Genomic DNA, 25,631 nt, shown 5'->3' with positions numbered 1-25,631 from the left:
TATATATGACTAGTGATAAATTTATGAATGGCGATGACCAACAGTATTTAAAAACTTAAAGTGACAACAAAAACTACTGCAGAATAAACCAGCAATTAATAAAATAAACAAACGACCACATAATTCATTTATGTCGTAGTGCATGCTGGGAAGTTAAGTGGCAACATCACATTGCATTAAAATGCAAATATGCAGCTGTCATTTATTTGTAATAGACTGTAGATCTACGACTGTAAAAATTACTGTAAAAATATGGCATCTTGTAGCCACAAATAGACTGTTGAATACCTTTTTTCAACACTGATGAACCAGTCATTTCATTTGGGCAGTTTAACTGGCCTAACTTTTTTATTTTTTTTGGACAGCAGATATCAACACAGGTTAGTGAATGCAGAAAAACGTATTGTTTCTTTCCCAGTTGTATGTCAAAAGTAAAACATTAACTCTACAGGCTATGTATTTGTATGACAGTTCTGCTGTTTTCTGTACCTTGGCCTTTGACTTGAAAAAGGAGGAAGGCATCAAATTATACTGCATGTGGGAGACAATGGCTCGTGGTGAAGGGAGTTTATCGAGGACCACTGAAGCTCGTGTTTCCTCCAGCCATGGAGCCCTGTCCCAGTTAGGGACGGTTTCCACGGACGACAGGTCTCCTCCATTCAGGAGCGGAGGAAGAATTTCCTGCATCCATGTGGTACCTAAAAACACAGGCAGAGATCAACGTGGATGCACTTCATGCATGAAAAAAATAAACATTTGCATTTGAATTACAATGCATAGAATAATGAACACATCATTATGCAGAATGCATTAGCCAGTGAAGTTCAATATTAAAATGTAAATTAATTGATAGATATTCTATAAAACAAAATAGAGTGATTTGCAGTCTGAGGAAGATCAATATGCAGACACTTGGATTGCATTCACAACAGAGTAACAGCCAAATAGTTCTGCATCGTTTAACTGCTCCACAATTTCTTTTTCAAACTGTACAATTCACATATATGCATAAGAAAAGAAAACGTTGCAACATTTGCAAAGATTAAAGCTAGGCATATGAGGAAAATGTGGTGCAATAAGTCTTTGCTTCCTGTGTTGCTTAATGCATGCGAGGAGAAATAAATTGTATGCATTGAAAACAAATAATGATCTTACCGGATTTTGGATAGGTAACAGCAAAGACATCGTCATCTTTGAATTGGAAATTCTGGAGGTATTTGAGACTTTCCTCTGAATGAATTACCTTAGGCAGCAGGAGACCATGGTAAACCAGATTCAATTCACTGTCCGCCATTCTCTGTTGACCAGACTTTGAAAAACAAGGACGTTTTGTTCACCGTGTTCTGTGTGAATTGACTTGTGTTTGGAAGGTAGGAGAGAGAGAGAGAGTGACGGTGAGAGTATTCATTAAGCCAACAGGGAGCCGTATATCTGCTGCTGACATTCACGGGAGAGTTTGGGGCAAAGGTTACTTGGCACTTACAAAGGGATATTTTATTTGCAAAAAAAAAAATAAAAAATACCTGAAAGGGATAGTTGCAAAGTCTTTTTTTAAGAATGAAAGAAATACTTTATGATTACTATATCCACAATATCTAGTGTACAAAAAACAAATAAATAAACACCATGAGAAAACTTTGAGAAAAGTTTAGAACCAAACCTCAATGAACAAATCAAGATAATCAAAGATGAAAAGACTGTTCAAAAGGGTTTGAAGAAAAATAAATTAAAAAGAATTTAAAATAAAGTTCAAAAGAAAGAATGAAACAGACTGTAAAAAAAGATTGAAAACATTTGAAAGAAAAAAGGTGTAACAAATCTCCAAAGAACAAAAGGAAAGAAAAAAACTTGAAATTTGAAATAAAATTCTATAGAGATTTTTAAAAAAGATCAAAAAATATATAAAAAACCTGCCCTGAGACATGAACACATGTGACACTAGAGTTTTATTACAGCTTGATTGTTTATCAGCAGCATCGGGAGTCAGCCATCTGATAAAGACAGTCTCTGCATGTCATATAATACATATGTGAGAGAGAGACCCATAATCCAAGAGTGAAACTCCACTCGGCTCTTTATTCAATTCTGTTCACAAATTTTGCTCAGGTGTGCTTATGGAGAGGGAAAACAATGCTCTTTGATTTTAAATCTGTAGGGCTGGTTTGTAATTACACAATCGTTATCGCTGCATGTAAACGTGATAGCTTGATAGATAGTTAATAAGAAAGGGGAAAACAAGTTCAAGTTATCACAGTGACTTTTCTATGAGGGCAAAATGAAGATAATGCATGTTTAGATCTTATCAGCTTGTTGATAATTGCAGCCAGGTATCCATAACAGTCATTTTAAAGTTTAGTTTAATGAACTGGCAGGCAACATTTCCGGAGGTTAAAATATAAAACCTTTTAGTCATATTTTAAAATCTGAAAACAGCCATATGTATAGGATATTTCTCTTTATTTATCTATAGAACTGAGTGGGTAATTATGCAGGGTTTCTACAGACATGAACAAGTTAAATTTAAGACTTTTAAAGACCTTTTTAATACCACCTTATATGAAATTTAAGACCTAAACCTGTAATGGAAATACACATTTTATTACATACATATATGTAATATTTAATGTGTTTAAATTAAAAAGAAAACAAAATATCATTGCTGTAATAAATTATATTTATTACTATATACAGTGAACTATTAATGTCAGCAGAAAATATTCCATACAAAATAACTGAGATTTTTGGTGGAGTAAACAATTTATTCTGAAGCAATATTTTCATCAGTGTTCTATCAGCTTTCACATACTTAAATCTGCATATTTTTATTTACCTTTACGAAGGCCTATTTTTAACCAAATTACAATTTATCAATAAATTCAATATACACTATAGGGCTGCTACCAGTCAGATTAAATAATTTACAGTGCAAATAACAATAATTACAACTGCAATAAATAATGTTATGAGATTAATGTTTTAAATGCATTTATTAATATACAAATAAGAAATGTTGAGGGAAAAAATTTCAACATACTTCTCAACTGAACTACCAGTAAGTGGCGGTAAGACACTTAATGAGTGAGTCATCGAGTCATTCATTCAACTGATTAATGGACAGCTGACTCCTAAAGTTTTTCATATTCTTCATATTCTGTGTGGTGGTCAGATAGAAATTAATCTTTTCCAAAAAGTTTAAATAGACTGAACCGAATCATTTAAACGAGTGATTCATTCAGGAACAAAACCCTGTCATGTTGCTCAAAGACACAGCGCTGTGGCTTTGTTTGGAATTATTTTTGTTGGCGAAATAGCGCAAAAACAGGCAATATGGTGTCTAAAACGTAAGTCTCTTAATAAAACTTCTAGTTTATTGAACTGTTGTAAAACAAAAATCACTATTACATTTGTATATGGTAATTTTTGGAGAAAAAAAGGCACTCTTCCGTGTGAAATTGATTAACTATAAGTGGTATAAATATACATATTTTCTGCTCCCATGTCTTGAATTTGTGATCATTCTGAATGTATTTTAATAGACTGAATCATGCAGTGATCAGGCAGAGCGCACTGCAAATGCACACGCGCACTAGACTTCACGTAATGCGTGCACTCTGTAGGTGTTTTGAATGTTTGTTTTGCGTCGTGAGAATATTGAGTAAAATAGCTCACTTGTCATGGTGTTATTTAACTATATCATGTTATGAATAAACTAAACATTTTGAATTTTTACCTCAGTGTGTTTCTTCTGAGTTTATGTGTGCTGTCACGCTCATTTGTTCTGAAGTTTCACAAAGAGACAAACAGAGTGAGCCTCAGCAGCACGACCTTGTATTCTGCTAACTTACTGCAATTCTCTCCGATGACGCAGTAACTTACCGCGGGGAAGAAAAAAATCTTCGGTCTAGGTCCGTCAGACTTAAGATATTTTAGCGGTAATGGGACCAAAAATATTTAAGACCCATCGAATCCGAATTTAAGACATTTTAAGGCCTTATATAGGAAAACGTTATTTAAGACATTTTAAGACTTAAGTAAAAGTTGTTTTTCCACAAGATAAATATTGCCAATAGCATATACATTACTGATACACTTTATACTTGTTGATATGACAGTTTTAACTGTTTTATGAACATCACCAGCAGTTTTTTTTAGCAGATACATTGCATACAACTGCATACCAAAATGTTTTTACTAACATGTTTTATAAACTGCATGCGAATATGTTTTGTAATATGTTTTTTTTTTGTGGAAAAGCTTATTTACAATTAATCAAAACCCATAGTTAACCATTCATGTCCCTTACATTCCCAGCAGCTTTATGAGTTTTAATGTGCCAGGAATACGAAGCTTGGCTGGACTGGAATAGCAGTTTTGTTTCTTTACCAGAACAGATTTGGAGAAAATCTCCAGACAACTAGTTCCTAGATAGTTCCTTGTCAAGGAAGCATAACAAAATGTGTGTGTGTGTGTCTCTCTCTCTCGCTCTCTCTCTCTATATATATATACAGGTGCATCTCAATAAATTAGAATGTCGTGGAAAAGTTCATTTATTTCAGTAATTCAACTCAAATTGTGAAGTGGATTGGTCTTATGAAGTATTCTAATTTGTTGAGATAGTTAATTGGTGGGTTTTTGTTAAATGTGAGCCAAAATCATCACAATTAAAAGAACCAAAGACTTAAACTACTTCAGTCTATGTGCATTGAATTTATTTAATACACGAGTTTCACAATTTGAGTTGAATTACTGAAATAAATGAACTTTTCCACGACATTCTAATTTATTGAGATGCACCTGTATATATTTATACATGTATATATATATGTATGTATATGTTTGGTTTGCTCATACATATATGCTAATTCAATTCTACCATACAAAAACTGCAAAAGAGTTTTGTCCCATGTGGTCTTTATTAATAAATTAGTTTGTCGTTAAGAAGGTCTTTCTTGGAGTATGCTTCACCATAACTGGTTTCTCTCCCAAAACTGTCCAAGTATTCTTTCATACTGAAACCAAATATTTATTTAGTTAATTGAATAAAGTATAAACACATGTTCACTAATAACAGTTATACTCTCACAGTCTCCTTGTGGCAGATAAAAAAAGTCAACAGCATTCAAAGTAGGAATGTGGATTTGCTCTTCAAATACTTGAAATGCCCCTTGAGTGGAGGCACTGTACAGTATAAGTGTTTAGTTGCTGTGAACGAGTGTGACGAATAGGAAGAGTGAACACAGGGAGATGGCACCAGTGAGCACGGCCTTCACTAGGAGAGCCATCCAGCTGCCCAGGAGGAAAACATGAACAAACAGTCTGGAGGAGAGACACAAACATTGAAATAAACAGTTATGTGCAGTAAAAACTCAAAACAAAGAGCAAAAGATTTCTTTAAAAGGAGACACAGTGACTTCATACGTAAAAGCATATCAACATATTACACTTATTTTTTTCTGCAGTTTATAGTGTGCATGTATTATCATATCCGTAAAACACCCGGATGACCTACTACACAACACTAATACTGTAACCCACAATGCAATTTTCCTGCAAAACTGAAGTGGCATTCTACTGTATTAAATGTTTTATGCTGTGTAATGCATTTCACTTGCTATTTAAAAAAAAAAAAAAAAAAACAGTAAGTAGTATACAGTGCATAGTATGCAATATTCAGTACGTAATAAGCTAGTGTTTAATTCCAAACACAGCCAGAAATTAAAGCAGCAATGGCAATACAATCACACTTAAGGCAACAGTGCCATCAAGTGGACAGACGAACAACTGCATCAGTCCTAAAAAAACAGCTCTAATGTATTAATCTGTACTGTATTAAATAATCCTTTTTCAATGAATTGTGATAAATTAAATAAAAAAGCATCTAATTATTATACAAACTGAATATCTAATTGACTCATTTGATTTACAAGTTAAATGAAATGATCAGTACTAGATTAATGTGGGTGGATTTAAATGATACAGAAATGCTGTCCAATGTTGAAAATTACAGATAATTATTTTTATGTCCTAAAAAGTACTCCACACGGCTCCGGGGGGTTACTAAAGGCCTCCTGAAGCGAAGCGATGCGTTTTTGTGAGAAAAATATCCATATTTAAAACTTTATAAACCCTAATCTCTAGCTTCCGCTGTCGTACGTGTGTTCACGAGAAAGTGGCGTTCCAGTAGGAGGACGTAGGCATAGCTCCGGTGAGAAATGACGAACGCGGAAGAGCAAGGAGAGAGCAAAACAAAACTCCGGTCACAAATTAGAAGTACAAAAGCTAGAGATTACGGTTTATAAAGTTTTAAATATGGATATTTTTCTTACACAAATGCATCAATTCGCTTCAGGAGGCCTTTATTAACCTCCCCGGAGCCATGTGGAGCACTTTTTATGATGGATGGATGCATTTTATTGGACTTTCAAAATCTCAACGCCCATTCACTGCCATTATAAAGCTTGGAACAGCCAGGACATTTTTTAATATAAATTTGAATGTATTCATCTGAAAAAAGAAAGTCATATACACCTAGGATGGCTTGAGGGCGAGTAAATTATGGGGTAATTTTTATTTTTGGGTGAACTATCCCTTTAAGGCAGAATAAAGATAAACAAGTACGACTGTGATACTCACTCCATGAGAAAGCCCTTATAAACACACAACCCCAGCAGGATGGTAACAGGGAGTCGAAAGCTTTTGGGAAGGTCGTATCGAGTGAACATCCATACTACTGCTGCCATGGCAATATAATGTACCTATTATGATTAAAAATTTCAGGAACAGGATAAAGTAACAGAAGTGAGTATATCGGACTTAAAAGTTGTGTCCCAATGACTATACATACATACATACATACATACACACACACACACACACACATATATATATATATATATATATAACATTTAATATTACAATATTTTAAAATAATTAGTAGATAAGCTCTGTTACAGTGAAATAAATAAATAAATACACACAGTACATCTGTGATGCAGATTTTTTTATGCATACAAACACAAAAACTAAAGCACAAAGCAAGCACATATCTTACCAGACTGATGTTGGAATCAAAGCTCATTTGAATGTATTTCCAGTCAAACTCAATGCCACGAGCTCCCACCCATAACGGAATACATCTGTTTAGAATGAACAGACAACATTTTTATTACAGTACTGTTCATTTCTCAAACTTGGGACTCCAAAATCTTGAACAAAAGTGCATAACCAAACCAGACACGTTAATTTCTACTGGTTACTGGCAGTGAAAATCTGTCATGCTTGTGATTGACAGCATATCTCTCAGGATGATCAGAATACCTGGACATGATGAGTTCGGCTGTAGCCCAGCCCATAGCTGCCACCATGATCTTATATTCACCCTTCCCAGCATTCCTAGACATAACCAGATGAAGACCTAGAAGATCAGCCAAGTCCACTGTGGCCTTCATGAACTCCTGGGGTTAACAGGACATGAATGAATGAAGTTAACATGATTATTTGCACTGTCAGCATGGCTGAAATAATAATGTGTGAACAAGTTGTGAGCACAAAGCCTTAAATGAATAGTTCACCCAAAAATATACATTTGCTTACAATGTTCTCTGTTTCTTAATCCCAACAGATTTGGAGAAATTCAGCATCACATCACTTGCTCACCAATGGATCCTCTGCAGTGAATGGGTGCCGCCAGAATGAGAGTCCAAACAGCTGATAAAAACATCACAATATTCCACAAGTAATCCATACGACTCAAGACCATCAGTTGACGTTTTGTGAAGTGAAAAGCTGCGTATTTGGAAGAAACAAATCCATCAAGATGTTTTTAACTTTAAGCCATTTCTTCTGCCTAAAATACAAGTCCTCTATCCATAATAGACTTGTGCCGGTATTCGGTAATGCGATATATCATGTAATCCCCGGGAAACAAATGTTAGTATTTTTTAACGGGTCACAGACATTTATCCTTTCTAATTTAATTCAATTCTAATTTAAAATAATCTTGTCGGTTAAAGGTTAACAATCGGTTAACGAGCGTTGGTTGTCGGTTAGGAAAAATAACCGAAATGAACATCCCTACTGGTGATGGAAGCGTTATTATGCATTATGGACTCGTATTTTGCTTTTAAAGTTAAAAAATCTTAATGATGAATTCATTTCTTACAAACATGCAGCTTTTTGCTTCACAAGACCTTAATTGATGGACTGGAGTCGTGTGGATTACTGTGATATTTTTATCAGCTGTTTGGACTCTCATTCTGACGGCACCCATTCACTGCAGAGGATCCATTGGTGAGCAAGTGATATAATGCTACATTTCTCCAAATCTGTTCTGATGAAGAAACAAACTGATTTACACCTTGGATGGCGTGAGGCTGAGTATTCAGCCTCAGCAATTTTTATTTATTTTATTTTTGAGTGAACTGTTCCTTTAATATGCCTTGTAATATTTCGAATCAAAGATATCTATATAAATGCATAATGAAAAGCTCAAAAATGAATAAAAACAGTGGCACATTAACAGCTCACCCCAACAAAATCATACACGCCAGCTGCCCCCTCCCAGGTGGGGAAAAATGTGGCAAGAAACAGCATCTGAAAGTGATATCACACATTTACAGAAAACCTCACAACATTCTCTCTTAGACCCACAAACGTTAGAAACATCTTTGTGAGGCCCAAAGGGTTCACTCACCTTACACAGCTGCACAAAGAGGTAGGTAGCACCTGCTTGGACACATCTCCAAAATGCATTATATTCAGATCTGGCAAAAAAAAAGAAAAAAAGGAGAAGATTGAAGAAGATAAAAACAGTAAATCACAGCTAGAAAGAACATTTTTGTCTTTGTAGCATACACCATAAACGGATGAAAACTGTTGGATTATTATACAGTAAAAAATAATCACAATAAAAATGTAATTTGAAACGCGGAAGAGTAAAACTAATTATGTATAAGATAAATTATTTCCTGAACATGCCTCATATTGAACACATTATATTGGCATATGGCATATGACTTAAGAAGATTATACTGTACACTGACATTCTTCAGCATATAAAACAAACATCACATCTTAAATAATACATACTGCAGCACCCATATTGAGCCAATAATATCTATACAATTCCATCGAATTTAGCTCGATATAATACTTCAAAGTATGAAAAAAAATGATGTAAATACTTACAATCCACTACATTTGTATGCAATGAAATATGGGAAATAAGCCAAGGACAAACAGTTTCCGAAATGAAAAAGCGTCATGGTAGAACTTTAAGTGTGATTTATTCTCCTCAGATCCTGTTAATACAGAAAAATACCAGATATAACCTAAATCATGGTTAAATAAACATGTTTCATAAGTTGGATATATCTAAGATGACATGTATTATTTTATATACACCAATTTAAAGTTATAGCTATATTACATCGGTATAAATGTTGATATATATATATATATATATATATTTGGTTTATTAAAACGTCAACGTGTTAAAACACCACATCTAATAACGTTAACGTTACATCGGTATCAGACAGCGTGCTCAATTCGTGAGAAAATACTCGACATATAATTATTATATAACTTATTATACAAGGCATTTGTTTCTGGAACAAATGTAATACCTCTACCGTTAAAGACTGACTGTTTTCTTACCAACAAAATCGGGATTTTTTTAATAACAGGAGCAGGTCACAAAATCCTCCGGCGCATCACATTTAAATGTCCGAGCGGAACCGCTCTCTATCTCACTGTAGTTCCGCGTCTCACTCTAACTTCTTCTTCTTTTGGAGTTTTATGGCAGTTGGCAAACAAACGATAGGTGCATTCCCGCCACCTACTGGGCTGGAGTGTGGACCATTGATGGAATAGGAAGAACTAAAAAAAAAAAATGTATATAATAATAATAGAACAATTTTAAATAAAAAAATTAAACCCTTCTAAATCCTGTTAAACAGATCTACTTTTTTTAAAGAATGTCATTAAAGCGTTATGTATTTTATAATGATTCAAGCCATTATTCAACAAAGTCTTAAGTGTAATAGTTTCTATCCCTATTTCTTTTAATTCTTCAAACAGAAATGCTCTTTCATTATCATAAGCAGAACAAGGTAATAGTGCATGCTCTACTGTTTCTGGTAATCCACACAGACTACAGTTCCCAGACTCATGCTTATTCATTTTATACAGAGAAGAATTTAAAGCAGTATGGCCAGTGCGAAGTCTGGTAATAATTGTATCTTCTCTTCTACTACCAAAATGAACTCTTTCAACCTCAACTTGATTTTGAATATGATAAAGATGTCTTCCTCTCTCCTCCATCTCATTTTTATTGCTGTTCCAATTTTAGCCTTAACTTCTTCTTTGCTTAGTGGTATAATAATTTCTATATGTGATCATTTCAGTGCCTGTTTTGCTAAATGATCCGCAACCTCATTTCCATCCACTCCCACGTGTGCTGGAACCCACAGGAAACACATCTTAATTCCTATCTTATTCACTCTATACATACATAAAAGAATTTCATACAAAATGTCTTGTCTTGAAGATCTTCCACTGATAAGACTTGATAATGCAGAGAATGAATCTGAACATATCACCGCATTCATTGGCCGAGTATCCTCCATCCACCTGATAGCTAATAATATTGCTACCATCTCTGTAGTGTAAACTCCTACTTGATCAGAAACTCTTTTACCAATCTTGATTTGATAAGTTGGGACAAATACAGCTGCTGATGCTCGTCCTGTCTCGTGATCTTTGGAACCATCAGTGAAAATTGAGATTGCGGAGTTGTAATTCTGTTCTAGATACAGTTTAACCATGACATCTTTTGCTATTACTCTATTTTTGTCATTAATAATTTCTTGCAAATTAAAGTCTACTAATGGTAAAGGGAATAACCAAGGTGAAATGGGTGACACTACTACTGCAGGGCTCATTTCTACATTTATTATTCCACATGACTGGGCTTCTTCTTCTGCTATCCTTCCAAAACTTCTAAACTTGTCTGACTCATGTTCCCAACATTTTCCCAATACTTTTTTTAATTGGATGAGTTTCATCATGTCCCTTTACAGAAATCCAATAAGTCAACATCGACTTGACTCTTCTAATATCAAGTGGCAGCTCTCCTCTAAACATATCGCTTAATACACAGCTATTAAAATGGCTAGTTTTCGTGCAGGATACGCCTTAATATGCGTACGTCCTTGCTATATATTGTGCAAAAAGCAGTATGTCAAAAGAGTAGGATGCCTGAATATTCAGTAGTTAAGAAACACGAAGTGGTTCGTTCAGTTTGTGAATCAGTCGCGTCCATAAGGAGAGAAATACTGGATAAATTTTATAGTCCGACTATGCGATTTTATATTTACATAGTTTTCAGACTATACCCCAAGTCGTATAGTTTGTGCACTTACTGTATGCAAATATGATGTATCATATTTGATACATCAGGCTTTCATGGCACATATGGCTCATCTTGAGGGGAAAAAACACCTTAACTTTATTTAGAGGCCCGAACTGAGCAAAAATGTGCAATTTTTGTTATTATTTAACAGTTGTTATTTATATGGGCAAAAAGTAAGATGAAATTCTGATAGCTTGCAGCATAAATCAGTAAGATTTTATACAGTGTGAAACTACTTACATATACTGCATATAAATACCAGTTGTCACTCTATATCTCCCAATAATATGTCTTATTAATATATTTGCATGCTTGGTTTTATGATCAGTAGTTTTAACTGTGGTGGACAAAACATATAACGTAGTGAAACAGTGATGATTGAGAGTTGAACAAATAATCATTCCTTCAGAAGTTTGTTGTATCATTTCAAACTCATATCTATTCTTACTATTATTCTAATATATATATACATATGGATAATCAAGTAACCCTAAGTTGCTTCAGTTTGGTAAATGTTCATCTTGAAATTTTACTAGCAATATAAAAGTTATTCGATAGAAGTCTGTAGACGATTAGAAGATTTTGTAGAAGATAGTGTGCAGCAAAGGTTTGATCATCTTCAGAATTTAGAGTCCTTAGAAATTCATGTTTCAAACATAATACACAGTAAGCTTTATAGGGATAAGTACACCTTTTAAGAGACAGAATGATCTGGAACACATTTGTTTTTCCTAACACTTTAATTAGTTTCTTTTTAAACTGCATTACAGTAGTCTTTTACCTCATGTAACTTTGTATTAGTTATTCTCTTTACACCAACATAACGTGATTACACCCAGAATGGCAACAACTACAGCAATGCCTGTGAAGTGACACTGACACAAATACCGTCAAAAGAAACTAACACGCACACACAGACGTCTACAGAGACGAACGTCTCATAGGTGGGAACAGGAATGCTAAGGCTTGTCGCTATGGCTTCAGCTATGAAATGAGTGCATTGAAAAGAAGGAATGGTAGGGCCTTTCTGCGGTCGCAAAACTTGGTGAGTTACTCTTTGGAGTGCATGTACACTAACAGGTCAGCAACACGATGACTGTAGCCATATTCGTTGTCATACCTGTGAGAAAGAACAGGAACAAGAATTAGACCACTGCTTTTTCTGCAGACATTTTTTTGACATTTGGCAATAAATGTACCTCAATATTTATGCACTGTATTTTCTCTGAAAATATTAATTTTGACCTAACAGTCAAAATGTTCAATGAATAAAAAAAAATAAAAAATCTATATTTGACATATTTAGCTATTATTTTGGGCTTTCACTAAATAAATAATTATAAATTATAAAAATAAGGAATAATATTTAATTATTTTTGTATTTATATGCACTAATATAACAATGAATGACAATAAACAACAAATTATATCTATATGAATTTTTTAATAAAATAAAATCAGATGAGTAATATGATATGGGGGAGACAGTTTTGAATTGTTTTGAATCAATTAACTGAAAAAGACCATTTGAACTGATTTACAGAATTGAATTGTACTTCCTTGCCACTGAAGTTGAAAGTAAAGACACTATTAAAACATCTGTGTGAATGCGGTCATATTTATAATCTGTGTGACTAGGAAAATTGTGAATTTGTGTCTTTAGAAATTGAAATCATCGCAATATTTATAGTGAGGCTTTGTTTTATATCACCAACAAAAACATTGGAAATGTATTGTGATTATTTGATCTAGTCCATCCAAAAATTAAAGTTCTGTCATCATTTATTCACCCTCATGTCATTTCAAACTTGTATGACTTACTTTCTGTATGCTGAACACAAAAGAAGATATTTTAACGAATGTTGGTGACCAAACAGTTTCAGTTTCCATTGACTTTCATAGCATTTTCTGTCCATACTATGGAAGTCAACAGATTAACCATTTGGTTACCAACATTCTTCAAAATATCTACTTTTGTGTTCCATGGAATACAGAAATGCATACAGGTTTGGAATGAAATGAGGGTGAGTAAATGATGACAGAATTGTCATTTTTGGGTGGACTGTCCCTTTAAATCATGTTGTTTTTGAGCTTACCAGGAGATGAGTTTGACAAAGTTGTCATTGAGGGAGATGCCTGCACCGGCATCAAAGATTGAAGAGTGAGTGTCACCAACGAAGTCAGAAGAAACAACCTAAACGAAAACACAAATTAAATGATTCCAATTTCTGTCTATTATATATGAAAATATGCATGCGAGATTTTTACTGTTAGCACTTACTGAATCCTCTGTGTATCCCAGGATTCCCTTCATTGGACCATGAGCGGCCTTCTTGACAGCCTCCTTGATGTTAGCGTAGCTGGCGGGCCTTGAGAGGCGGCAGGTGAGGTCAACAACGGACACATCGGCGACTGGCACACGGAATGCCATACCAGTCAGCTTGCTACAAAACAAAGAGAGATGGTAAAATTCTCCAATCGACTTCAAGATTGATCAGTCGTCTTTTTGATCCGTCTTGCACTGACCCGTTAAGCTCAGGAATGACTTTGCCCACAGCCTTGGCGGCACCAGTGGAAGCAGGGATGATGTTCTGGTGGGCGCCGCGTCCATCGCGCCAGGCCTTGGCAGAGGGGCCATCCACTGTCTTCTGTGTAGCGGTATAGGCATGGACTGTGGTCTGTGAAGAGGTATGGAAAAGAAACAATGAGAAAGACACATAGACAGCCATTACTCCAGTCTTGAGTGTCACATAATCATTCAGAAATCATTCTAATGTGCTGATTTGGTGCCCAATAATTTTTTTTTATTATTATTATCAATGTTGAGAACAGTTGTGCTACTTAATATTTTTGTGAAAACTGTGATACATTTATTTTTCAGATTCTGTGATGATTATAAGGTTAAAAAAGTAACTGCATTTATTTGAAGTAGAAATCTTTTGTAACATTCTAAATATACTGTCACTTTTTGATAACGTTATTCAGCATCCTTACTGAATTAAAGTAAACTGACTGTGCTACACAACTAATCAAGATAAAATCCTGATGTGTCTTAGTGTGATTATTAAACTGCAAAATGCTAAGTTTTAATTACATTTAAAGTAAATAGGCAGGGTTTTAAGTCCAAACGTAACTTTCACACATCATGTTGCCCATTAAAACTGTTGTTTCAATGATATGTCATGCTTTTTGGTTTCTTTTTAGTCTTTACTTCTAAGAAGCAGATGTTAAATGTTTGTCTTAGTTCAAATCACTGTGTCAGAATAGTTGCAAAATGATTTTTGGACCCAATTGTGCATATATAATATAAGTAGGACTCACGTCACGCCAGGCATCAACTTACCATGAGGGCCTCCTCAATACCAAAGTTATCATGAATAACTTTAGCCAGGGGAGCCAAGCAGTTAGTGGTGCAGGATGCATTGCTGTGATGTTTTCAACAAAACACACACACACACACACACACACACACACACACTAATATGGTTATTTCCTAATATTCCACCAAAACTAATCAATGAGGTCAGTTACTTTCACATGCATTTCATTTGCATGCTGACATGGATTGGACTCGGTTTGCTCACCTGACAATGGTCATACTGGAGGGGTCATACTTGTCCTGGTTGACTCCCATCACAAACATGGGAGCATCAGGTGATGGGGCGGACACAACCACACGCTTGGCGCCGCCCTGGATGTGAAACTAGGGGGGACAAATATCAGAAAATATCATAATAATAATATTTGATGCTATACATTTACATTCCAGATCCTGCTGAAGCGCAGACTTACTGAGGCCTTATCAATGCTGAGGAAGACTCCGGTAGACTCGACTACATACAAGGCACCAGCATCGCCCCATGGGATCTCAGCAGGCTTCATACTAGGTGCAACAGTGAAAAAGAATTAGCACAACACTACAGGCTATGTTTGAAATAGCATAGTATCATGCTCCTTATACTATTTTTGAAGTATTGTTTAACCATACATTTTTTTTCTAAAACTGGATTAAAAATAACCAGTAACCATATTTTTCCTTGGGTGATAATTTGATGCAACTCGTTGAATTAAACATGCAAAGTTTAAAAAATGTACGTATTAGTGGATACTCTACCCTTTACAATATTTTTTTCAAAAATAGTGCCCAGTATGCAGTATATACTGTGCAGTATGATGTACAAATCTTCTTAATATGACAGTGTTTACAATGAAGTAAAGTACAGTCAGTACAGTCTATGTGTCAAGGTTGGAATTATATTCTAACAGAGAGACATTCCTGACGGGCGACTATGATATATGTAGTGAGTAGAACATTCCAGGGCCCAGTTTATGGTGGGGCCTCCCTCTGACCACAATAGTGGACAAAGGTTTGCTACATTGTGATTGGATCTTGGTGGACTAACATAAGCAAACTGTCCAACAGAAACAGAAACATCAAGTTCTGAGTCTCAGTCCTGTAAGGGGAGAGACACTAACAGACTCAACCTGTTCTGAGCCTGCGTCCCACTACCGGGAAGGCAGCAACAGACACATTCATTCTGAGTCTTCGGCACGTCCAGTGAGACACTAACAGATACATTCAACGTTCCGAGTCTCTGGCCTGTGGAGGTGAGACTGTAACAGATGGGACCATGTTTTGAGCCTCCTGCGAGGAAAGAGATACTCTACGTCAGTCTTCATCCAGCGAGACAACAGCAGATGCAGCACCGGATTGACCAATTTCTTCGAGAGGCAGAAGACATAGAGACATTTGCAACAAGGTTAAGCTCCGGTGAGCAACCTTCACTTCAAGGTACTTTCGTCTGCGTGTTCCAGAATAAGGACCTTCTGCACCTACTCCAAGGCCACGTCTGCGTTCCAGATTTTAGGACCCTTTGGTGCTCCAGGAGATCAGCATCCTACAGTGCTTCGTGTTCAAGGCTGTTGAAACGGATTCCTGCTCCTTTCCCCACTGCATTGCTACCAGCACAACCAGTGGAAGAAGTCACTACCACCGGACTGCTTACTCGACCACAGAGAATGCAGATATCACTTATCCAAACCTCTTCCAGAGACCGTGGCATTATCTTATATTATCAGTACATGATTTTCTAACTTATTTTAGATATTATATAGTTGATTGCAGTTGATAACAAATAATAGCATCTTATGCACTTTATTCCTTTTTCATTTATGGTATTCATTTAGTAGTTGTCGATTACTCTTGTCTATCTTTTGTTAATAAAATTAATTTTATTAGACTTGTGTCTTTCTTGTGTTGATAATACAGTAAGAGGTTCTACAAGTTAGATATCCCACCATTCTTTCTTGCCATCTGTGACGTGAGTACCCATCACTACACTATTTCGCCTCCCTAGGTTGGCGAAAGCAAAATCACTACATATATAAGACCTAAAAAACTTACCACTGGAACACAGAGATGGCTTGACCATCAACGATCAGTTTTCCATCCTCTTGGTGCACATCTCCCTTGTAACGGCCGTGAGTGGAGTCATACTTGAACATGTAGACCTGTAAAGCAATATAAATGATTTCAATTTTGAGATTATCTGATTAGGATTAATTTGATAGAGATAGGACTCACAAAAAGCCAAGTTGAATGTATATTTAAAAATAATTAGAAAAATAAGAGAGATTTGTGACATCATCAGAAAGGAATATTTTATATATAAAAGGAATATAAAAGGAATTTGTATATATATTTATGATATCTTTATACTTTTTTTTATATAATGTTGTGTACCAATGAATGGTGCACAATAGGACCAGGAATATGCAGTAAGAAATTAATATAGGGCCAATTTTATTTTAACTTTAAGCATGGATGCTAAACAATGCTGTTAAATTCACAGCAAAAGCTGCATGTTTGAAAGCATTTAAAATCTCATGCTAAAAAAACACTATGCAGTGCAGGTCTATAGGCCTATATGTCAGTTTAACATGGCTGCTGCTTTACACAATGCCAAGAATCATCATTTTTGCTTCAGTGAATCTCACCATGTACTGCAGGTCGATGAAGGGGTCGTTGATGGCGGTGACTTTAATTCCCTTCTGCAGGCAGGCCCTGAGGACCAGACGGCCAATGCGGCCGAATCTACACAAACACACAGCAGAGTTATTTAAGATGTTTCATAATGACACAATCTGTCTTGTATCTGTTATTTTGAAAGACGCCTCTCATTCCCACGCATCTGTCTGCCTACAAGGAACACGATGGAAAATTCCACTGAAGGACTGTGTGATTTCTTTGGGCAAAACATGGAAATATCTACATGTTGTTACTGAAAGGTAAAGTGAATAATTCATGTTTTTCAGTTGATATCTGACTGGTAAGACACACTGCCTAAAAGACTATGCAGCAGGAGAGTGTGTACGTGCTTGTGTGGATGGAGACTTAAGCTCATCCTGGGTAATCCTGTTCTTGTAATCATTCTGAATCAGGCCATTTGCGCTCTCTCTCTCTCTATCTGCATTTTACAATCTCTATTTATGGAATTATTAGCTCTGTCCCAAAACCTAGTGAGATGCCTTGCTGTTTACTGCCTCTAAAAAATCTAAGGGAAAAAGAAAATCAGACCAACTTTGAATGTTCTTCATAGTCAGCAACTTAAAAGTACAAAGCAGTCAATGTCAATTATTTAATTAGATTTAACTGTCATTAGATTCATTATCAGAGATTTTTTGTCAGCCAAACTCCTTTTACCTAAAATATATACTTGAAATCCCCCTGTGAATTTAAGGTAATATTTAATAACACTTTTGCATGTTTACAGTTCTCCAATGTTGGTTAATGGTCACATGACAAGCAGGTAAAGAAATATGTGTTTTTTTTACTAATAGTTTCAATTTGTTTGTTTATTTAATTTTATTCATTATTTTAAATTTGATACATTATTAGCTTTTCATCAACTCTTTTATTAGTACTTTCAGGTACTGAATAAATTCTAAGTTCATTCAGAATTGATCTCCATCTTGCTTCGTCCACCATCTATACCACTGTTCATTAGGTATAGTATCATTTTTAGGTGGCTCACCAGGTTATGGAAAAGATCGTGTCAAAAATAGACTCAAGTTTTGCATTTAGTATTTAATATTTTGTTCTGTTGTCTAATCATATATTAAAACCTTAATCATGACAGATCAGATGTGAACTTACCCATTGATTCCAACGCAAAGATCAGACATTATTGAAAGAGTATGGATTGTGGTCCTGAACCTGAAATAATAGAAGGCAAAAACAAAGCAGGCTTTTAGAACAATTGCATCAACTTTACAACGTATAATAATGTTATTTTCACTGTTGTTTTGAACTCAAGTGTTTAATAATATGTAGCAGTTTTTGTACAGAACCTGCATTTGTTTTAAATCTTATCGCAATGTGCCCATCAAATTCCACAAAATAAATAACATTTTAATTTCATCTTGTGAAATAATAGCCTTAGTGTGATATAGACTGAATTTTATTTTCTTAGATCTCTGTGAAATGAGATTTGAATCATACCGCCCACCCTCACTAGCTCAGTGGTCTGTCTAAACACAATTGTGGGATTGAACTTCATGGACTTCCTCTGAGCCAGTGTGGTGTTCTGGATGGTGGGTGGAGGCTTGAACCGTTCTCTAGTTTTTATTGTTCTTGGGGCCATTAGCATACTGTCTGGGAAATTTCCAAACCTTGGCCTCACTGGGACAGCATACTTTATTAGCCTGGCAGAGCAGAAGATCTATTGTGTTAAGACAGCTTTCATTCTTCTCTTTTCATGCAGAACAGGGGCAGCAAGTCATGCACTTAACAATTTGCCCTTTAACTTCCTCATGCGCACACAGGAAGCTGCTGAAATATTGGCAGTGCAGTGAAAGGGGGAATGTACATGCATTGCCAAACTATCTTCACTGTGGGCTTCAATATGCAACAAGTTGTTACATGTCCGACATCGTTTGCAGTTTTCTCTATTATCAAAGTGAATAGCATGTGTGTGAGGATGGGTCTCACGTAATATGAGCCTGACTACTGCACAAGAGTCAAATATTTTTACATTATGCCATATATGGATAACGCCTAAGAAGTACAAAAAGGAAGAGGAGGATGTTTAACTGCAACTGGATATGTGTGCATATGAAACGGGGATGTGACTTACTCATTGAAATCACAATGCAAAAGTTAACAAAATAAATTCAGTTAAAAGTGTAATAGCTTTTTGTTGATTTAGTTCTGCCTTTTAATACAAACTGGCAGTCTAAATCAGTTTAGGCTTTAGAAATGTTTAGAATGAGTTGATTTCTGCTGTCGCTCTTTATACAGCTAGATGTAAAGTAACAGCCATGTGATTTACTTTACTGCGGTATTTCAAACACTCCAAGACTGTGTGCAAAATAACTCAAGGGAGTGGCTCTAATGCATTATACTTTGTTTGACATTTGAAAATATAAACACATTTTAGCTAACAGAGTTATAGTGCGTATATGTGTAGTCACAACAAAATATAGCCCTCTAAAAGCCCATAGATGTGGCTAGTTGATGGAGAACATCTCATCTGTTGGGTTTTAGTGAGCTATGGTTTGTTTTGAGTCCATGTTTATGCTTTCATCAAGGCAAGTAGTGCAGAACCATGCACACGGTCATTAATGAGACAAATGAACAGGTTTTCCCATAGACACCATTGATTGGACCTCCTTTGCCACTTCTGTCTCTGTGCACCATTGAAATGGCCAAAAATGACCTTCACGGTCTGCTTGAAAAGATGGTCTGGGCAGGGTTATTTTAATTAACTAAAACTAAAATGAAAAAAAGTGTTATTTGAAATTAAATTAAGCATTAACTGTAGTAAAATATTAAAGAAAAACCTTAAACTTATTTTATTTCAGCTGGTTTCCAATGCAACGTTTCTCATTTTCATTTAGTTTAAATTGATGTACTAGAATAACTTAAACTAAAACTGAAATAAAATTACTAAAACCCTAACTAATATTACAGTAAAATGAAAATCTGAAATTAAAAAAAGATTCAAAATATTAATAAAAACTAGAATAGAATCTCAATTATACTAAAATATCACTGGGTCTGGGATATGGTTAATCAGAACGCTGTTATGGTTTGCAAATGGATATAAAATCAATCCTGACCTAACTTCCAAAGAGAAAGGAAAACTTGAAATCGCATCATATGACCCCTTTAATAATATGCACGAAGCAGAAAAACGCATATGCTGTTCTTCGCATTTCAGTGCTAAGTTTTATTCAAATTGGCAAGTCAATCTGAAGTCAAATCCAAATTGGCAAAAGGTTGTGAGATTATGAGGTTATGACCTAGAGTTGGACACATCGGCAGCAGATTTTATAGGGAAGAGCATATGGGAAGTTTTTAATTTGCGTTTTATTTTCCAGGTGTTGAACGATCCATCTCCCAATTCATGGCAGTTTCCATGAATACTGAAAAATCACCCTCAGGCTCAGAATACAGCAACCAATCAATGCGACACCTTGACCGATCAACCTAAAACGAGTTCAAATGCCTGCCTGTGACCATGGAAACCATCTCGCTCAGATGGATCAAACTCAGTTCAGTTAGTGTAAAACACCATTTGAATTAGCAATCAGCTGCTTTTTGACATTTCTTTATTTGTGTAATGCTGGTTGTACAAGATGAGCGCTGACCCTGAACTCAAATGCAAGCTAATGCACTACAACCAATGGCCCACACCGCCAGACTGAATGAAATCAGGGCATTTATCTCAAGGGCAAAGTGAAAAGAGATGAAGGTTGATGTCTATCTAGAAAATAAGGCGACTTATTTTAATGCCAATGTCAAGCTTTCATAAAATTATGTTTTTAAAAATTATGTAATTGTTGGATTTTTATTCATTGTATTTTGGATCGGCCATATTGGATGCTCAAGGGCAAATCTATATGAGGTCTCAACTCCATCTATAGCAAGTAAATGGGAAAGTGCTAGCAATTGCAATTGTAATGTTACAAAATCAAGAAACATACTTGATTTTGTCGGTGATGATGAAAGAAGGAAGCTCAGTCTTTCACAGCATGCATAAAGACAGACCGACCTTGCATCTGGTGATGTGTAACTGAAGACTGTAATCTCCTGATCTGCCAGTGTTTGAGTGAACCATGTACTGCACCTGCCCTGCTTGAGTAATCCTAATCCAAGTCCCCTATCCTATGCAGACTTGTTAAGGACTACCAGAATGCACTGCACATGAAACGACAGTTTGCAGATTCAGCTTCAAGCTAAAATGGCTGTATTTAGTATGCAGGTGCTGCTGGTGCAGAAATTATTTATTGTTTTGCAAACACCATCTGACAAAGTGGCCACTGATTTGGGTGCATGCTGACAAGGTCATTCAGTGCTGGAAAACAGTGACCATGCTGGCATCTTTGGTTTCCCTTCCTCTCTTCTGACTTCTTTTGTTTGGGTTTTTGATTCTTTTGGTTTTGGTTCTTCTGATTTTTTAAAGCTTTCGCAAATTTTGCCACTATGCATTTTTGTTAATAGATGTGAATATCCCTCTTTGTGTTATTTGAAAACTTGGACGACGAAATCAATTATGTGGATCAATGAGTCAATGAGAACTGGTTTCCTGCCAAAAGCCTGCTGTCTCCAATTAGACCTGGATCAAATGACACACACACACACACACACACACACACACACACACACTTCTGAACTGACCCTAAATTCAATTCCCCTACTGTTCTGTTTAGCGTCTCTCAGTCTTAGTGTTACATGACACTACACATTAAATGTTCATTTTCAAATTATTATTAATTCTAGCTCCATAATCTGATTGGATAATACGCACACACCTGTGATCACGCATCAACAGAGCTCAACAATCAAGTAAAAATCCCATTGTTAAAAGTTGGCATGAAATCAAAATTCACCCTATCTATTTTATTTTGACCTAGTAATTTTGAATCAGAATGTTTCAAAATGTCTTTTTAATCAAAATAACTCTTCCGGTCGCGACTTAAAAGCGAAGGTATTTGTTTCTGTAGGAGCCACAAATCAGTGTGATTTCAATTAATTTTAAAAAATTGTGTTTAATTGCTGAATTCCTGATGAAGAACTACACTACCCATAATGCTCCTGCCAACCATATATGGCCTACAGTTAAACTATGTTATTTGGTTGATTAACTGTTTATTGTGCCTCTTATTATTTTTGTATTATTATATGAATTAATTGTATTATTTATTTATTTATATCGCTTTGTTTCAGTTTCTCTGTACTCATTTTGCTCTCATTTGGCAGAATTGCTCAATATCCTGATGCAGTAGGAAGCAAGTCTTGACAAACCACAATGCCACACCTTCTCTTTTGGAGACGAGAGGACTGCATTTCCTCTGACCCAACAATAAGCCATTTCCTCACAGCAAAAACACCCAATGTGACAGAACAAGGACACACAGACGGGCATAACCAGGACAGTTTTCCTGGGACACGCAAACAGTCATCTGAGTGGAAAATATCTAATGCTGTGTGGCATAAAATGAAAAAATAGCATGCAACTAAAGACATAACAAACAGTTATGGATGTGTTTTTATTAATAAAATATTAATTAAAAAATAATAGAGAAGTGTTGTATTTCTAGAGGTTTGCATATAAGGCATCCTGAAAAAGTGCTGCGTCATTCCAATCAGGCAGTCGCAACAGAGGAAAGCATGTTTTTAGGGAACAGATAAGCATTTTAACCAGTCCAGCACATAAATGTCTAACATTAGGGCCATTATTTGTGTGCCAACGGTCACATTTGGCTTTAGTTGCAGTGCAATAACTATGATGTAAGAAAATTAAATTACCCCACACTGTAACCCACTGCTCCCTTTCTTGGCTGTTGAAGGAAATGTTTGAGAAGGGAATGCTATTTTTACTGTAAAAAATTATTCTTTCAAGGGTGCTAATTACAGCCTGTAAAACCCCAGATAAAAAAACACTCTCTGTACAATGCGCAGACTGTATGAGTGTACTGTAGCTAATTTCTGAAACATTAAACATGCAATATGCATGCAGATTATTTTGATAATGCACAATTCAAGATTTCATTCTGTGAAATCACTGCTCATTGTACAACGGTCTAATCTGCCTGCCATCTGGACACTTTTGATGATGTAGACAGAAATGTCAAACCAATGCACATCACATGCTGCTTGTGATGTCATGAAGCATAAATCAGCACATCAAACACCTGATTAAATTTGTACTGGCTTCTTTTTCAACCAACTCCATAGTATGAACACACCTGAAGGCCCTTCAGGTTGCCAGTGGCAACTGCAGAGTCAAACTGCAGAAGGTCAATGAAGGAGGGATGGAGATGCGGCCTTGCATACACATATATTATATTTCATCCCACAGTCTTCAAATTACACCTAAGCATTACAGACTATATTAATGCCATTATTTATTTCAAATGATCACAGCATAATGGTTGCTAATAATGCATACCCTGCTGAAAACAACAAATCAGACCAAAGCTGTTCAGGTGGGTCATTCGGTTGCTTGAAAACCACCTTAAACCAGCTAAAACTGGTAAACCACCTTAAGCTGGTTTCATGTGTTTTATTCAACGGGGAATTTGAAGGAAATGACTAAAGTAAGTTCTGAAGTTCATTATTGCGCATGATACCCAATGTTTTCAGATCTGAGTCATGTTCTCCACTGCAGCATCGAACACGAGTCCAGTCACGTACATGATGGAGAAAATCTCCCATGATGCTCGCCGTGTAACATGTGTCCTGTCCACTTTTACATTAAAATATAGGTAGACGCTCTGGCATATTCATATTCTCGTATAAAGCATTCAAAACGCAACTATTATGAGAAAGACGTGTTGAGTAATCACAAGGCATTATATAATTTGACCTTCACAGCTCATTCGACCTCCATGAGGCGAGTGATGTCCTTTGGGTCGGACGTTATTTCTGTGTTTATCCGCTTTAAAATGCATTAGAGCGCAAACGGTAGCATTTATGTTCAAAAAGGGGGAGTGTGTTCCATCTTCATTCATTATTTGTTAATGTCTATATGTCAAATAAATATAACAACGATTTGACTTGAAATAGCTACTCCGAAAAATGCGCTCAAACGACACACGGTCGCATTTCGAGAAGTTATTCAAAAAATAATTTATTAAATTATATTTCCTCCCCTCTTTCGCAGCATCTTAGCAGATGGTACATTCTGGAATGATATGACGCAATGAGCCCATCGCGGGCGGCCCGCAAGGCACGTCACGCTGCTTATTCTTCAACATTTTTATATAACAAATTACTAAAATGTCATGGGTATGAAATTAATTTTTTTATATTCTGAAATAAAATACATGAATATTTGCACAAAGCCGCATAAAATGAATGAATGAACCACGCCTCCATATTTGTGCATCACGCAGAAACTTGCGGCTTATGTAACAACTTCCCTACAAGCCCAAACGCAGCAAATAACATCCTGCAAAGCTAAATGTCATCTTTAAAATGTTTAATATGTGTATGACAGTCTGCAGTCTATGGATTCGACACAAAAACGATGTAAGCCTATGAGGAAGAACTCACCTTCTTCAGTGATGCTGCTGCGGCTTCTGCTCAGTTTCCGCGTAATGCTGCACCATTTTATACCAGACACGTGCCACCGGGGCCTGTCACCCTGGCAACCTGACGTCACGCCGTGTTCGTGGGATAATTTTAAAGAAGCGTATACGAGCAATCTATCACGAATGCTATGGAAACGCTGATGGGAGACTGGGTAAGACGATACTATACAAGGACATAGAGGGGAGATTTATAACATGCCTGAAACAAGCGCAGTTCGGTGCTATATAGATCTGCTAGCTAGACTTCCAAAATGCAAAATGAAACTGTAAAGGATGCATATCCTCCATGCAAAATTATGTTATCTGGGCATCTTATTATATTTTACATTTCACAAGATAACCAGAGCAGTTTAATTAAAGTTTTCTGTGTCAAAGCTCCTTGAAAGGATTCAAGGACCACGTGTCATGATACAGATGCAGTATTAAAGATCATCTACATTATGCGCAAAAGACACCAAAAAGACCATTGGATAAACACAAACCCTCGTTTTGAGGGCAACTGGTTAATTTTGATTTTTTTCAAAGCATTGCTATTTAAATGCATCCAGTGTGCATTTATTTTTGGTTTATTGTTCAGTTTTTCCCATAGATACTGTGTAAAAGCATTGTGACCAAAAAT

General features: G+C 35.9%; 3 protein-coding genes across 4 annotated transcripts in view; all 3 read right to left on the bottom strand.

Annotated features, from left to right (window-relative positions):
• sult2st3 (sulfotransferase family 2, cytosolic sulfotransferase 3) overlaps nt 1-1,381 on the bottom strand; it is a 5,643-nt gene extending 4,262 nt beyond the window's left edge. The window contains exons 1-2 of the mRNA XM_016514353.1: nt 1,156-1,381; nt 490-698 (exon numbers count right to left, since the gene is read on the bottom strand). Coding sequence (XP_016369839.1) covers nt 490-698; nt 1,156-1,294 — 348 coding nt within the window. The 5' untranslated portion in view covers nt 1,295-1,381. The remainder of the gene's footprint in view (nt 1-489; nt 699-1,155) is intronic.
• A 3,534-nt stretch (nt 1,382-4,915) lies between these two features.
• Nucleotides 4,916-9,742, bottom strand: LOC107709736 (transmembrane protein 147). Of its 2 annotated transcripts, none has more exons than XM_016514332.1 (8): nt 9,658-9,742; nt 9,187-9,299; nt 8,693-8,762; nt 8,527-8,592; nt 7,318-7,454; nt 7,052-7,136; nt 6,634-6,755; nt 4,916-5,316 (listed from the first exon to the last, which is right to left on the bottom strand). In XM_016514332.1, exons 2-8 carry the CDS (start codon nt 9,261-9,263, stop codon nt 5,196-5,198), a joined length of 678 nt encoding a protein of 225 aa, XP_016369818.1. In that variant the 5' UTR covers nt 9,264-9,299; nt 9,658-9,742; the 3' UTR covers nt 4,916-5,195. The 2 variants fall into 2 exon arrangements, with proteins under 2 accessions (XP_016369818.1, XP_016369827.1); XM_016514341.1 differs by having other exon boundaries at nt 9,647-9,699.
• Nucleotides 9,743-12,283: 2,541 nt separating this feature from the next.
• On the bottom strand, nt 12,284-25,061 carry LOC107709572 (glyceraldehyde-3-phosphate dehydrogenase 2). Its single transcript, XM_016514082.1, has 11 exons — nt 24,975-25,061; nt 18,570-18,629; nt 17,411-17,507; nt 16,818-16,924; nt 15,206-15,296; nt 14,998-15,116; nt 14,757-14,838; nt 13,940-14,091; nt 13,695-13,857; nt 13,510-13,607; nt 12,284-12,533 (listed from the first exon to the last, which is right to left on the bottom strand). The coding sequence occupies exons 2-11, from the start codon at nt 18,596-18,598 to the stop codon at nt 12,464-12,466; spliced, it is 1,008 nt and encodes a 335-aa protein (XP_016369568.1). The 5' UTR covers nt 18,599-18,629; nt 24,975-25,061; the 3' UTR covers nt 12,284-12,463.
• Nucleotides 25,062-25,631: the final 570 nt, after the last annotated feature.

This window comes from Sinocyclocheilus rhinocerous, unplaced genomic scaffold, assembly GCF_001515625.1.
Source record: "Sinocyclocheilus rhinocerous isolate Xijiao unplaced genomic scaffold, SAMN03320098_v1.1 scaffold282, whole genome shotgun sequence".
Classification (NCBI taxonomy): domain Eukaryota; kingdom Metazoa; phylum Chordata; class Actinopteri; order Cypriniformes; family Cyprinidae; genus Sinocyclocheilus; species Sinocyclocheilus rhinocerous.
Note: the sequence above shows the minus strand (reverse complement) of the source record. Positions and strands in the feature narration are given on the sequence as shown.

Bases quoted from the DNA above. Each gene is read 5' to 3' on its own strand.
- LOC107709736 (XM_016514332.1), bottom strand. From the start codon at position 9,263: ATGACGCTTTTTCATTTCGGAAACTGTTTGTCCTTGGCTTATTTCCCA. The intron at 6,756-7,051 runs GTAAGATATGTG...TAATCATAATAG, and splicing joins TTGATTCCAACATCAGTCTG to GTACATTATATTGCCATGGC. The intron at 5,317-6,633 runs GTGAGTATCACA...TCTCTCCTCCAG, and splicing joins TATAAGGGCTTTCTCATGGA to ACTGTTTGTTCATGTTTTCC.
- LOC107709572 (XM_016514082.1), bottom strand. From the start codon at position 18,598: ATGTCTGATCTTTGCGTTGGAATCAATGG. The intron at 15,297-16,817 runs GTAAGTTTTTTA...TGTTGCACCTAG, and splicing joins GCCATCTCTGTGTTCCAGTG to TATGAAGCCTGCTGAGATCC. The intron at 14,092-14,756 runs GTAAGTTGATGC...ACCTCTTCACAG, and splicing joins GTATTGAGGAGGCCCTCATG to ACCACAGTCCATGCCTATAC.